The following is a 16,621-nucleotide window of genomic DNA, read 5'->3' as shown; positions in this document are numbered from 1 at the left end:
TTTCTTTCTTTCTTTCTTTCTTTCTTTCTTTCTTTCTTTCTTTCTTTTCATCACCTACAGAACTAGCATAGACTCTCTGTAGAGCAGTATCTTTCTAAATGTGGTCTGAAATCTACTATCTCAGAATCTCTAAAGTGAGTCCCAGAAATCTGTGTTCTCAACAAGTTCTGTATCACCACTGCTATGGAGACTAGGCTGATCAAGTTTCTTCTACAGAATCCAAGTTAATGTTCTTCAGTGAATTATTACAGTAGTAATAATTTCCAACTTTTTAACTTAATTCCAAAATTTGATCACAAAATCCTTCTTAATGCTAATGTTTTCTTATCCCACAGAAGAAAACTAGTAAACTTATTCCACTTGCAGTTTCAAAACATAATAATAGACTTCTGCTTCTGCAGAGTGTGTAGAACAGAGCACTGAAGTACTAGAGAGAGCTGCATAGAAAGAGAATCCTGCACATATGCAAGGGTACAATCCTCAAGTATGTAGCAGAGAAATGATCAGAACATGTATGTGGGAAAACTACTTGAGGCTAGGAGAAAAAAATCATCCAAAAAGATTAGAGGGAACAGTGCCTAGTACTCAAAGCTTTAAACAGTGTCTGTTCCCACCAGCTAAACTGGAAAAACTCTGAATTCCCTAGGCAGTGGGTAGAGCACTCAGAAAGGTTTTACTGCATTAGTGGGGAAATAATTAGCCCTAGACTGAGCACTGTTCCAATGAAGCCTAATAAATCATAAAAGTTAGACCCAAAAGAATCAAACTGTTTCCAAGTATTTTAACTGTATTCCAGAACAAAGCTCAGTAAGATTTATAGGAACATAAAAATATCTAGCACTCAAAAAAAAAAAAATCTAGCACTCCGCCAAGTAAAGGCCTCCCAATCAAATATCACCAGACACACAAAGAAATAGGAAAATATGACCCAAAATGAGGAGAATAATCACTTGATTGAAACTGACCCAGAATTGACATAGATATTAGAATTAGCAGAGAAGGATATTAAAAGTTATTATAATTGTATTTAATATGTTTAAAAAGTTAAGGAGAGACATGAAAAATATAAAGAGAAACCCAAATCAGGGTGCCTGTCTGGCTCAGTTGGTAGAACATGTGACTCTTGATCTCAGGGTCATGAATTCAAGCCCCATGTAGGGTGTGGAGCCTACTCAATTAAAATAAAAAAAAAAAAAAAAAAAAAAAAAAAAAAAAAAAAAAAAAAAAAAAGGAAGGAAGGAAGAAGGGGGTTAGGAAGGAACCCAAATCAAAGTTCTAGAGTTGAAAACTACAGTGTGTGTGATGAAAAATGCACTGAATGTATTAACAGCAGATTGGACACTGCTGCTGCTAAGACTAGTAAACACGAAGCATGAAGGCACAGAAATAAAACTATCTAAAATGAAACACAAAGAGAAAGAGGAATCCAAAAAATTGTAAGATAACTTCAAGAAGCCTAATATACGTGTAATTGGAGTCTCTGAAGAAGAGAGATGGGAGGGGACAGAAAACATATGAAGAAATATGGCCCCAAATTTTTCAAATTGGATGCAAACTATAAACCTAGAGATCCAAGAAACTCTACAAATTGAGAGCACAAGAAATGTGAAGAAAATGTCATACAAGCTCATCATGATCAAAGTATTCAGAGACACTGATAAAGGGAAAATTGTAAAAGCAGCCAGAGAATAAACACATACTACATACTGAGAACAAAAATAAGAATGAAACATTTCTTATTGCAAAAAAATGCAAGTGAAAAAAAGTTGAAAACACCTCTAAGGTACTGAAAGAAAAAAGTTAATATAGAATCTTATATACAGCAAAATTCCTTTTAAAAACAAAGGCCAAATAAAGGCTTTTTATATATACAAAAGCAGAACTCTTCATCACCAGCAGAACTGTGCTCCAAAAATGTTAAAGGAAATCTTTTAGGCAAAAGGAAAATTATACCAGATGGAAATATGGTTATACACAAATGCATTAAGCACACCAGAAATAGAAATGCCATTATATAAGTTATTTTTCCCTTAATATCTAAATCACTTGAAAAAGATAATTGAGAGTTTACATTATGGAGTATATAACATATATATATATATATATATATATATATATAAGTAAACATACAACAACAATTATATAAAGACTGGAGGGGAGAAATAAAGGTATATTTAAGTTTATTAAACATATGTGAAATAGTATAATATCACTTAAAGATAAACTGTAATAAGATGTATACTATAAACCCTAAAGCAACCACTAAAATAACAAAACCAAAAGGTACAGTTAGCATGACAAAGACATACAATGAAATAAAAAATAATTCAAAATAAAACAGAAACATCATTAATCAAATGAAAATTAGGGGCGCCTGGGCGGCTCAGTCGGTTGGGCATCCGACTTCGGCTCAGGTCATGATCTCACGGTTCGTGGGTTTGAGCCCCACATCAGGCTCTGTGCTGACAGCTCGGAGCCTGGAGCCTGCTTCGGATTCTGTGTCTCCCTCTCTCTCTGACCCTCCCCCGTTCATGCTCTGTCTCTCTCTGTCTCAAAAATAAGTAAACATTAAAAAAAATTAAAAAAAAAAAAGAAAATTAAAATCACGGTGAGATACCACTAGAGACCTATTATAATGGCTAAAACTAAGAAGACTAACCATATCAAGTGTTGACAATGATATGGAAGAATATGAAATGGTACAACCATCTCATAAAACAGCTTGGCAGTTTCAAATAATTAAGGAATAAAAACTATATGATCCAGCTATTCCCATTCATAAGTATTTATCCAAGAGAAACGAAATCCTTTGTTCATACAAAGTCCTGTACTCAAATGTTCACAGCAGCTTTATTTGTAATAACCTCAAACTGGAAATAACCCAAATGTCCATCACAAATGAACAGATAAACAAGCTGCGGTATATTTATACAACAGAATACCTACTCAACAGTGAAGAGGAATGAAATACTGATACACATTGTAACAATGAATGAACCCCCAAAATATTTATGTAGAGTGAAGGAAGCCGGACAGAAAAAGAAGTTCATATTTCATGATTCTATTTATATAAAATTCTAGGAAATCCAAACTACTGCACAGTGGCAGAAAGCAGGTCAGTGGTTGCTGGGATATCCAGGGTGTGTGTGTGTGTGTGTGTGTGTGTGTGTGTGTAGAATGGGAAGGGGTACAGAGGGATTTGGGAGGGAGAATCCAGAAGGAGAGTTACAATGGGGTTTGAAGGAAATTTTTGGGGCAATGGATATATTCACTATTTTGACTGTAGTGACAGTGTCATGGCATACACATATGTCAAAACTTATCAAATTATGTACTCTATTGTATATCAATTAACACCTCAAGAAAATTGTTTAGGGTGAAAAAGCAGAAAGAAAATGCAAAACGATGTATTATTTATGTATAGCCACATGCACAGAAATGATAAATACTTGGTGCCTGGCTGGCTCGGTCAGGGGAGTGTACAACTCTTGACCTTGGGGGGTTGGAGTTCAGGCCCCATGCTGGGTGTAGAGCTTACTTAAAAAAATAAAAAAGAATGAAAAACTAAAAAGAAAAAAGAAATGATAAATACTTAAATCAGGAGAAAAGATTTCCTTCAGATTAAGATAGGAACAAGGAAAACGCAACCAAGGAAAATGGAACCAAGGAAAGGTACACAAGGGATTTCAATGGTATTTCTAAAATTTTCTTTTAAAAAAGGAACAGGGGCACCTGGGTAGCTCAGTTGGTTAAGTGACCAACTCTTGATTCAGATCAGGTCATGATCTCATGGTTCATGAGTTTAAGCCTCACATGAGGCTCTGCACTGACAGTACAGAACTTGCTTAGGATTCTCTCTCTCCCTCTCTGCCCTACTCCCTCCCTCCCCCTCTCTCAAAATAAATAAATAAACTTTAAAATTTTTTTAAAAAGAAGAAATAGTGACAAAATGTTACTATGTTACTTTGACAAAGTAGTGACAAAATGTTACTTTGACAAAGTTGGGTGATGAGGACATAAGTGTTACACTATTTTTAGTATTTTCTATATTTCATATGTTTGAAGTTTTGTGTGTGTGTGTGTGTGTGTGATTTGTCAAAAAGTTATTTCATCATTAGGTTGATGTCAGGTAGTTCCTAATTCCTATGTCAAGCATGTAAGTTCAGAATCATTTACTAGGGCTACAAAGAGAGTAGGTAAAAAGCTAACGTATTAGGTCTCTGCCATTCTACACAAAATTGTTTACACATGTATCTGCATTTTTCTAAAAGTAAACCCATGGTATCTTGATTATTACATTAGCCATCTAACTGGTACTCTTATATCCATCCTTGCTCCCTTAGAATCTATCCTTTTCATGATAGTTAAGGTGATCTTTTAAAGTTGTATCAGGTCATTATCTGCTCAGATCCTTCCAAACACTTTCTACCCAACTTCAAATTATCATATTCTGCAAGGCCTTCCATCATCAGACTGAGCTGATCTCCCTGATCTCACCTCCTATATTCTTCTCACACCAGCCACACTGACCTCCTCACTACCCCCTTGAATATTCCACACATCCTGTCATCTCTGTCTTCCCACTTGATTTCCTATTACCCAAGGTTTATATTTTAACTTCCTTCAAGTCTCTGCTCAGATGTCATCAGAATCTTTCCACAACCACCGTATATATAAGTTCGTCACCTTCTGTGATTTTTTTGTTCCCTTTAACCTGCTTTACTTTTATTTCACGGTACTTATAACCATCTATTTTTATTTATTTTTTTTAACGTTTATTTATTTTTGAGACAGAGAGAGACAGAGCATGAACAGGGGAGGGTCAGAGAGAGAGGGAGACACAGAATCCTAAACAGGCTCAAGGCTCTGAGCAGTCAACACAGAGCCCGATGCGGGGCTCGAACTCACGGACCGTGAGATCATGACCTGAGCCGAAGTCGAACGCTTAACCGACTGAGCCACCCAGGCGCCCCAACCATCTAAGTATTACAGTTTATTAGAGGTGCCTGGGTGGCTCAGTTGGGTTAGCATCTGACTTCAGCTCAGGTCATGATCCCGTGGTTCAGGAGTTTGAGCCCTGCATCGGGCTCTCTGCTGTCAGTGCAGAGCCCACTCAGATCCTCTGTCCACCTCCCTCCTCTTACAAAAATAAATAAATGTTTAGTAAATAAGTAAATATTATATATTTATTTTAAAAATTATGTCTCTGCTTTTTCCACTCACCATCCCAGAATATAAGTTCAATGACAACAAGATTTTTCTTGCTTTGCTTACAGCTATATCCTCAGTGTCTAGACTAGTATCTAGAACATAGTGAAAGTTCAAATGTTTCTGCTCTTCTAATAATAATCAGACCAGAAAGGCTATTATTATGCCAAGTTTTGAAAATTTACAGCAATATCCACAAGTTAGACAAATGGGGCTACAGTCAATGAAGTAAGTTTAAAAACAACAAAGCATACTAACTCAGTAATTAAGAAGCTTGCGGTATGCAAGAAGTAAACTGAAAACTATGGCCAAACTCTCAGGAAAATGAAGGTGACATATCTCTCTCTTTAGCTCTATAACTAAATTTAATAACTAGTTATGGCTTTCCCCTCCTTCTTTCAGAAATATCCTGAAGTTTCTGTCTAAAGATTAAAAGATATGTTTAAACATATACTTATCTATACTGATCATTGTAAAAAGTAATTATTCTGAGTTAATTGAAATTCTGAAAAATGGCTAATTATGTATTTAATGATTAAAAGAGTGGCTATGCATATATTTGCCTTTGTTAAATATTGATTTAAGGATTCCTAATGTGTTTTTACGACATGTAATTTTGAGAGCAAATTGTGTACAGCTAAAAACATTTGGTATCATAATAATCTGATTTCCTTACAAACACAGAGCTCAAGTCCACTGGTAAACATTTAAACAACTTAGAGTAAATACATTCTAGACATCTCATTTATTATTAAAGGCTCCAGAGTCATAACTGTTTAATTATAATAAGTCTGGACTATTCTTGTTTTACCTAACTACTACACAACAACTTTACACTTATTTCAACATCAAAAGGCACCAAAAAGAACATATACATAGCTTTAAAAATATTAACTGAAACACCAAAAGCAATAAAACTCAAACAAGAAAAAGGTCTCCATTCATTTACTCAACACATATCTAATGAGGATCTATTATATAGGTATTAAGTGCAGCACTCCACTTTCTATCCACCTGAGTTAATATTAATTCCAGATTGGATTCCTGCACTAACACTTATTAAGACCTTGTGCACTTAATACACTAAGTTTCTCTATTCTTCAGTCTTCTTTATCTAAAAAAATGAGGATAACACCCCTTACCCAGCATCCAGACAACTGGCACTGTATCACTTACTGATCTCTATAATACGACAATTAATTATAGATTGACTTCTATTACTAAAACCTTAAGCTATTATTTAAATATTTTATTTAATTTTTTATGAATTCCCACCTACGTAAGTTTCTTCAAAGCAGAAACTGTGATATATTTTTCATAATCCTCTATCACCAGCTAGTATTATATGTTAAGTACTTGGGGAGGGTAGCAGGGAAAACTAAGCTTTAAAATACACATTTTGGGGGCACCTGGGTGGCTCAGCTGGTTAAGCGTCCGACTTCAGCTCAGGTCATGATCTCATGGTTTGTGAGTTCAAGCCTCACGTCAAGCTCTGACAGCTTGGAGCCTGGAGCCTGCTTCTAATTCTGTCTCCCTCTCTCTCTGCCCCTCCCCTGCTCATGCGTGCACGCTCTCTCTCAAGAATAAACATTAAAAATTAAAAAAAAATAAAATAAAATATACATTTTGTACTTTTATATGACAAGCCAAACAAAATGGGGAAAAGTGAAGCAATTACAATGTTTTAAATTAAACTAACAAAAAGCCAACACTCATGTTTAGCTTCATCTAGCAGCTAAATGTGAAAGCATGAAATCAAGCTTATTCCAATTCTTCTTACTAACTGAATACCTACTATATGACAGGGGCTGTGTAAGCACTTGGTATACATGATTAACAATCGTTATAATCATCCTGGAATACAGCAGAACGAATGAGATTTTACTTTCTGAAAAAACATTATGTATAAATTAAGAATTATTTTGCAGAGGGATCTGTTGTTATTTATAAGATCTTTTTCTAAAAAGTAAATGTGAACGAGCTTATTTATAACCATTTCTTGTAATAACTAGAAAGCTGGACTAAAAAACAAAACAAAACAAAACACAAGAAATCAAAACAAGAAAGAAATCAGGAAAAAGGGGTAATCTTACAAGAGAAGAAAAATATTACTCAAAAAAATAAACTATAAATAGAAAGCTCAAAGGGACTTAGACTGTTCAAACTAACAAGAGAACTTAAAGATAATCAGCAACAGATCTATGAATGAAAATTAATTATATTTCTATATACACCATCATGGTAGAAAGCATAATTAAAAAGGACAACATTTAAACCTCTCCCAAATACACACACACTGTAAAACTGTAAAGTACTTAAGAATAGATAAGTGAAATAGATAAACAAAATAACTATAAGCCCTGTATTCTAGTCATTTGTTGCTGCATAACAAATTCATCCAAAACTTAAGGATCTAAAACCACCATCTGATTTTGCAGGCCAGAAATTAAGGACATCCTCAGTCGGGCAGTTCTCACTCGGAGTCACCCTTGTGGTTGAGTCAGGCACCCGCTGAGGCTATAGTCATCCGAAAGCTCTAATGTCTGAGATGGCTCACACGCGTGTGGCTGGCACTTGAGGCTGCAAGTTCCTAACAGCTCAGCTGTGGCTGTGGCTATCTCCCACAAAGGGATCTCAGGATAGCTGGACATTTCACATGATGCTGAGGTTTCCACAGAGCAAGCACCCTCAGAGAACCAGGGGAATCTATCTGACCTTTCTGACTTAGCCTCAGAAATCAGGCATTATTTCTGCCTCAGCCCAGATTCAACAGGAAGGGAATCAGACTCTACCTGCTGGTTGGGGAATAGCAAGGTCATTGTGTAAAATTCCAAATAGAATGGAAACATTTTGCAGGTATTTTTTAAAAGTATAATCTATCATTATCTGTATGCAGAATATTAAAAAAGACATAAAAAGTGCAAGAACCACCCATATTCATAGGTAGGAAAACTGGACATTGTAAACATGTCAATTTTCTCTAAATACATGGATAAAGCCAATGCAATTCCCAAATTCCCAACAAGATTGTGTATGGACTTTGACAAGCAGATTCCAAATCTTATATGGAAGACTAAAGGTATACGTATAGCCAAATCAGTCCTGAAAAGGAAGAGTAAGATGGAAACACTGTCCTACCAGATATCAAGCCTTATCATAAGGCTGTCATAATTAAGATGGTGTGGAACTTGATGGAGAAATAGACAAACTGACCAGTGGAACAGAAACACCAGAGACAGGGGTGCCTGGGTGGCTCAGTCAGTTGAGTCCGACTTCAGCTCAGGTCATGATCTCAAGGTTCATGGGTTTGAGTCCCACGTTGGACTCTGTGCTGACAGCTCAGAGCCTGGAGCCTGCTTCAGATTCTGTGTCTCCCTCTCTCTCTGCCCCTCCCCCACTCATTCTGTCTGTCTGTCTCTCTCTCAAAAATAAACATTAAACATTTTTTTTACATAAAAAAACGACCAGAGACAGACCCGTACATATATGGAATTGTGATATGTAAAAAGCACTGCAGAAATCAGTTAATAGTGAGAGAACTGGTTTTCCAAATGGAATAAAGGAGATTTGTATCTACTTCATAGCACCAATTTCAGATGGATTCAAAACATAAGTGTTAAAAGTAAAACATTGAAAACATTCAATAGAAAATATAAGAAAATATATTCTTGATCTCAGGAGAGTATTCCTTGAATAAGACACCCAAAGCAAGACCACAAAACAAAAGACTGACAATTAGACTATGTTTAAATTAAGAATTCCTTTCAACAAAGACACTATAATGAAAGTGAGCAGATAGTTCTTACTATACATAATAATGAGAAACCTATAAACTCTATTATAACTGTTCATGAAACTGTCCAAAAATCAGTTTTATACAAACTAGCCAAGAACTAGTCTATACACAAAATTCAGAGCATATATGAATAAAACTAAGCAAATACTTACATCTAAAAACAGTCTCAATCTCATTCTTTTTATGGCACACATAAATCTTTTGTGCCAGATGGAGGTCATTAATGGAGGTCAATATATTCTTTAATCAGTAAACACTCTGACCATAACCACTGTCTCAAGAAAAGTGATTTTTACTAACATATTAAACAGTGAAGATGGCAAGAAATCCAAGTCATAATAATCTCATTGACATTTACGTGCTTAGCACCATTCAATAAACACTGAATCTTGATGAACAGCAGGTACTGTGATATACACAAATAGCAGAGACACAATCCCTGATCTTCAGGCTTATAATCTAGTTGGCAAGCAGTAAAATACATATATAGAGAGGTAGGTCAAATTTCTACTAGACCTCAAGTCAATCCGTTTTTCTCTATCTCCACTATCTCTGTAATCTCTCCTAAATGATCTCTTGCAATCATTTCATTCTATCCCAATCTATTCACTACACTGCAGCTACAGTAACCTTTTTGAAATCCAAGAAGATCAGAGATGCATTCTTTGGAAAAACAGACTTTAGATTCAGAAACACCAGGCACAGGGCTAAAAGAAGGGATTTATGTGAAAGCGTGTACTGAACAATGAAAGCCCAGCATCCTTCACCTACCCTGCTTTTATGACTGAAAAATAAGTGCCTACTTGCCCTGGGAGGAGGAGGAAGAGAAGGATTCTTCTTTAAAAAACTGAACCAGAGCAAACCTCCAGCTACTGATGTCTGGAGGGTCATCCAAGGAAAATGCCATCATTTGCCAATTCTTGCAATTAAAGATTTAAAAAAAAAAAAAAAAAGCAAAGAAAAAACACAGAGTAATAACATATTGAATAATTTAAATTTCCCAGAACTAAAGAACATAAATTTTTAGACTGAAAGAGTCCAACACAAAGCACATCATCATCAAATTTGAGAACACCAGGGATAAACAGACTACAAAAGCTTCCAAAGAGGGGGGAAAAAAAATAGATCTCATATAAAAATTGAGAAATCAGACAATATCAGCTTCATTAAGAGCAACACTAAACTAGAGAACCCTCAAATCTGAAAGAATACCAGCTAGAATTCTATACCTACTGAAATTAGCAATCACATGTAAGGGGAGAAAAGGGGTATATTTTAGACTCATAATAACTTAAAAATTTACCTCCAACGTAAATTTAGAGAGCTTATTTAGAGAGCTACTGAGAGATGTACTCCAACAAAACAATGGAGTAAACCAAAAATGAGGAAGACATGATACCCAGGAAGACAGGGACCCAACACATAACAGCAGCTGAAGGAAGTCCCAGAACAGCACCTGTGCAAGAAGCCTAGAAAGGAAGTCCAGATTGGAACTGGGAAGAGGGCTACAGGAGGGAGTGTTCAGGATAAAGAATGGAAGTAGAATATTTGGACATATGAAAATTATCACTGATAGCACATAGCAAAGATGTGGAGCATTTAGAAAAAAATTACGAATACACAGAAAGCTAGGAAATTAAAAAAAAGACAAATATTAACTTCAAAAAAAGCAAAGACAATATTGTATTTCACTATTTGGTTTAGAAGAAAACAGTATTTTTATAATCAAAATAATAAAATAATGATTTATAATTTAACCAAAAATTATAATGTATGTATTTGTATAGGCGGAAAGAAAGTACCAGAGCTGGGCAGAAAGCTAGATCACCACCTATTATGGTAAGAAGAGGTAATGTCTGAACCTGATTAATTAAGAAATAGCATTCTCACATTATATTAAGGAATAAAGAGCTACATACCAGGGAAAATGGCCAAAAGGATTAAAAGTGGTTTCTTCCAAGTAGGACACAGAGATGGAGAAGGGTAAGGTAAAGCTTTTACTTTTATTTCACTTTTAACTATGTAAATATAGGACTTTTAAAAATTAAAAAAAAATTTTTACATTTATATTTATTTATTTTTGATAGAGAGAGCACAAGTGGGGAGGGGCAGAGAGAGAGGGAGACACAGAATCCAAAGCAGGCTCCAGGCTCTGAGCTGTCAGCACAGAGCCCCAGGCAGGGCTCAAACTCACAAACCACGAGATCATGACCTGAGCCGAAGTCAGACGCTTAACCGACTGAGCCACCCAGGTGCTCCAGGATTTTTAAAAATTTAAATAATTAACATTTATTTATTAAAAAGACAATAACTGCAAAGAACACTTGTAATAAATACTATGTTACTGTAACAGTATCGTTTTGAAGTTCTTTTTAAAAAAAATTTTTTTAAGTTTATTTATTTTGAGAGACAGAGAGAGAGAGAGAAAAAAAATGCATGTGTCAGGGAAGGAGCAGAGAGAAAGAGCAGGAGAGAGAATCCTGAGAAAGCTCCATGCTGACAGCACAGAGCCTGCTTGGGATTCTCTCTCCCACTCTCTGCCCCTCCCCCACTTGCACATGTGCACACTCTCTTAACATAAATAAACTTTTTTTTTTTTTTAAGACAACAACATAATATATGCAGGGGACATGAACAGGCGATTTACAAAAGAAATATTACTATCCAAGACACATATGAAAAAAACTTTTACCATTCAAAGCAATAAAAGCTCCAGATTAGAACAACAAAAGCAACATTATTTTAACTTACTAGTAGGCAAAATTTTGAGAAACTGATAATACTAATGTACATAAGGTTTTTGGAAAATGCGTTGATTTTGAGTATAAGTTGATACTTTGTTCCTGGAGGAAATTTTGGTATTATGAATCAAAATCTTAAAAATATGTATGACATTTGATTCAGTGACTCCTGCTAAAAATGCACCCTTAAAGAAATAGTTACAAATATACATAAAAGGATTCAGCCACAAGACTATTTAGTTTAGCAAAATATTCTTAAGACTGTTTTTCATATTGATCTACTAGAAACAATGTAATAGACTTACCTGAACTGTACGGCCTGCGTTGATATGCTCTTCATGCAACTTATCCCAGATTCGGCACCTTTGATACTACATAAAAGAGAGGAAAGGTACTGAATTCTTGTTTAATCACTAAACTGATTATTTCTACTTATCCACAAAAATCCCCACTCACCTACCCAAACTTAAACATACCAGCTAAAAGTTATGGACTTTATAGTTGCAGTTAATGGTTCAATGACAATACAAGTAGGAAATTTTCAAAAACATTACACACAAAATTCTGGCAAATGGTAAAACAAATAAAAATCACTAGATATAATTCATTTCACTGAAGAAAAAACAAAAAACCAGTGTACTTTGTCTTAAAAATTCTTTGGAGATGAAAAAATAAAGAATGAGAATGTAAAAGTGTGAAAAATAAATAGATTAAGGGTACTCATCAGATAGTCTCACTATTCATGAAGAATTTTAAAAGTTTGTCAGTGATAGTGTCAACTATTAAAAACCAAAATCTGACCTTGAGAAAAAGTTACATTGATAGTGCAGACTAGAAAGTATACAAAAATGAGAATGAACATTTAATATACATGCTTCAGTTTTTATCAAGACAATGTTTAGTTTTCAGAGTTTCACCGAAGAAACTTTATGCATATGATAATGGCAAATTTTTCATCTGACAGGAACCACAGGAAAATGTGGTAACATTACAGCACAATACTTACATAGCATATAAACATCAACATCAAACATCACATATTATTTCTGGTTGAAATGAAAAATCCAAATAATATGTTAGCAGTTGTGAATAATGACATTAAACATATTTCTGGTATACTACAACACTAAAAGAAAAAAAAATCCAATGTAGAAATACAGTGAAAGGACAGAAACATGAAAATGTCCCATATATGCATGAAAGGTGTAACAGATTACAAAAGAGCACTAAAAAAGTTTCTTGGGCATTTTCATATTCCTTATTCTGCATATTCTTTAAATTTGGCAGTGAATAATGCAGCAAAAAGCTCTTTAGATACTCCTAAATGTTTTTACCTCATCTAAGAACTAAACAATTACTAAGCTTAAAAATAATATAGAAAATATATTCACCAAACAAATTTAAAACCACTATCAAACTACTTTCATTTATAAGAAAAATTAAACTGATACCATCAGATCTGGTATGAATGCTCTTCTATTTCTTTCCCCAGGTTTTAAAACTTTTAATTGGTATTAAAGGCTCTTTTAGATAGTGTTATTGTATTAATAAAAAGATGAGAAGAGAAGCCAAAAATAGGGGTGCCTGGATGGCTCAGTCAGTTAAGTGTCCAACTCCTGGTTCCAGCTCAGATATGATCTCATGGTTCGTGAGTTTGAGCTTCGCATTGGGCTCTGGGCTGGCAGCACAGAGCCTGCTTGGGATCCTCTCTCTCCCTCTCTCTCTCTACCCTCCTCCACTAGTCATGCTGTCTCTGTCTCAAAAATAAATAAACTTAAAAAAAAAAAAAGAAGTCAAAAATACATGTTTGAAAATAAGTCACTTTTATTTATTTTTATGATTATTTTTAACATATATTTATTTTTGAGAGACAGAGTGCGAGCGGGGGAGGGGCAGAGAGAGAGGGAGACAGAATCTGAAGCAGGCTTCAGGCTCTGAGCTGTCAGCACAGAGCTAGATGTGGGGCTTGAACTTACAAGCCATGAGCTCATGAGCCAACTGAGCCACCCAGGCACCCCTGAAAATTAGACACTTTATTATTATTTTTTAATGTTTATTTATTTTTGAGAGAGACAGAGACAGAATGTGAGTGGGCTGGGGCAGAGAGGGAGGCACAGAATCCGAAGCAGGGTCCAGACCCTGAGCTGTCAGCACAGAGCCCGATGCAGGGCTCGTATTCACGAGCTGTGAGATCATGGCATGAGCCGAAGTTGCACGCTCAACCGACTGAGCCACCCAGGCACCCCAAAAAATAACCCACTTTTAAATTTATTACTCAACACTAATCTGTCCTGATATTTTAAGAAAAATGAATGTTAAGAGAACAGAGTTAAGAATTTTTGGAGGCCATGGCTGCTAGAATTCATGGACCAGAGTATCAGAGAGGAGAGAGCTGCATGTGAAGAGACAGTTGCAATGGGAGGAGATGACTACACTGAGAGAGACAGCTCCAGAGACCTGCAGGTTCTCCTTTTGAGTCTTCAGCCAAGTATAAGTCAGCACATTCACACAAGGAAAACTACCTGAGGTCAGAAAAAGAACCACTGAAAAGTTTCCTTTTCCTTTTCCTTTGGTGGACTAATTTCCAGAGATCACACAGCCAGAAGCAGTGCATGTGAGCCCCAAGTCAGAGTGGAGTGGGAAAACCTTGCAATAAACTGCACATCAGGTATGATACTCCAAAGTGTTGCCCTTCATGGGGAAAAATTCACCCCGGAAGAAAGAATATTTTAATCCTTCATGATAAAGCTTCAAAGAATGACTCAAAAGGGTCAAACTGCCCCCCAAATAACTGTGTCTCACACATCTTAAAGCTCAAAAATACTTGAAGTTTAAAATGTTCAGTATCCAACAAGGTAAAGTTCATCATGTCCAGCATCCAGTAAACAATTACCATGCATACAAAAGAGCAAGAAAAATGAAATCAATAGAAACAGACTCATATGATAGAGATAATGACATTAATAGACAAGGATATTAGAAATTATGATACTAGATAAATGAATAAAGATGTGGTATATATACAGTGGAATATTACTCAGCCATAAAAATAAAATCTTGCCAGTAGCAACGACATGGATGGATCTACAGGATATAATACCAAGTGAAATAAGTCAGGGAAAGACATACACCATATGATGTCACTCATATGTGGAATTTAAGAAACGAAACAAACTAAGAAAAACAGAGACAAAAAAAAATCTTAAATATGGAGAACAAACTGGTGGTTTCCAGAGGATGGGTGAAATAGGTGAAGAGGATTAAGAGTATATTTACTGGGATGAACACCGAGTAATGTATAGAATTGTTGAATCATTATTTTGTACAACTGAAACTAATGTAACACTGGAGATTAATCACACGTGAATTAAAAAAAAAAATGACAGGGCACCTTGGTGGCTCAGTTGGTTAAGAGTCAGACTCTTGATTTCAGTTCAGGTCATGATCTCATGATTCGTGAGACTGAGCCCCACATTGGGCTCTGCACTGAAGCATGGAGACTGCTTGGGATTCTCTCTCTCCCTCTCTCTCTGCCCTTACCCTGTGTGCACATGCTCAATCTCTTTCTGTCTCTCAAAATAAATAAATGAATATTTAAAACAAAAGAATGACTAGTTGTGTGAGGTTTGTAAACTTGGGCAAATCAGTAACTTGGACCTCAGTTCACTATTCCATAAAAAGAGCAGGTTGAATTAAGTCATCACTAAATTTATTTCAGTTTTAAAATTTTATAGTTTTAGGGGCGCCTGGGTGGCGCAGTCGGTTAAGCGTCCGACTTCAGCCAGGTCACGATCTTGCGGTCCGTGAGTTCGAGCCCCGCGTCAGGCTCTGGGCTGATGGCTCGGAGCCTGGAGCCTGTTTCCGATTCTGTGTCTCCCTCTCTCTCTGTCCCTCCCCCGTTCATGCTCTGTCTCTCTCTGTCCCAAAAAATAAATAAAAAATGTTGAAAAAAAAATTTAAAATAAAATTTTATAGTTTTAGGGTTTATCTGTTCATATATATGAAATATTCATGACCACGTAAAAAATTCATTATAATAATACTTTATGAGTAGAGAGAGGGGAAACTGAGAGAAAGCAACATTGCTTCCAGGGCCAAAAGAAAAATGTGGGCTTGGGCTGTAGAATACTTTCACACCAGAGGAATCCCTTATAACAGTCCAGGTGGTTATCATTACCTTTTCTCTCTAAGCCTACTCCCATTTTTTGGCTAATATTTTCCACCCACTATTTCATGAAACACTTCCATGGTGCAAGGCATTGGGTTTCTAGGATAAAACAGCAAAAACTTCTTACATTATTCCCTCAAGCCTTTACTAAAACATATATCCAGTAGGCAATGCATTAAGATATTTACCATGAATAACAGGCAATTAAAGTAACTGCACAAACAGATTCATAAATACAGAGAACAAATTGGTGGTTGCCAGAGGAGAGGGGGTAGGGTAAGGGGCAAAATAGGTGAAGAGGATTAAGAGGTACAAACTCCCAGTTATAAAATAAATAAGTCATAGGGATGAAAAGTACAGCATAGGGAATATAGTAAATAATACTGTAATAGTATTATAATAACATTGTATGGTAACATTGTATGGTGGTTACACTTAGGGTGAGTGATGAGTAACATATAAAACTGTTGAATCAATATGCAGCATACCTGAAACTAATATAACATTGTATGTCAATTACACTGCAATAAAAATTTTAATGTTTTTAACTAATACAAATAACCACAAAAAAAGTTATGTAGTTCCTGTGTTCAAGAAAGTAGAAGAAAATATGAGCACACTAAGACATGAAAGATATTTTTAAAAATTTAATTCCTAGAGTTAAAAAAGTCATCTGAAATGAAAAATGCAATGGATGGGATTAATAGC

At 35.6% G+C, this 16,621-nt stretch overlaps 1 protein-coding gene across 1 annotated transcript in view; it reads right to left on the bottom strand.

Moving 5' to 3' along the window:
* Positions 1 to 16,621, bottom strand: part of STX17 (syntaxin 17) — a 62,113-nt gene that overhangs the window by 28,782 nt on the left and 16,710 nt on the right. The window contains exon 3 of the mRNA XM_049635377.1: positions 12,051 to 12,116. Within this exon, the coding sequence (XP_049491334.1) occupies positions 12,051 to 12,116 (66 nt within the window). The remainder of the gene's footprint in view (positions 1 to 12,050; positions 12,117 to 16,621) is intronic.

This window comes from Panthera uncia, chromosome D4 (assembly GCF_023721935.1).
Source record: "Panthera uncia isolate 11264 chromosome D4, Puncia_PCG_1.0, whole genome shotgun sequence".
Classification (NCBI taxonomy): Eukaryota; Metazoa; Chordata; class Mammalia; order Carnivora; family Felidae; genus Panthera; species Panthera uncia.
Note: the sequence above shows the minus strand (reverse complement) of the source record. Positions and strands in the feature narration are given on the sequence as shown.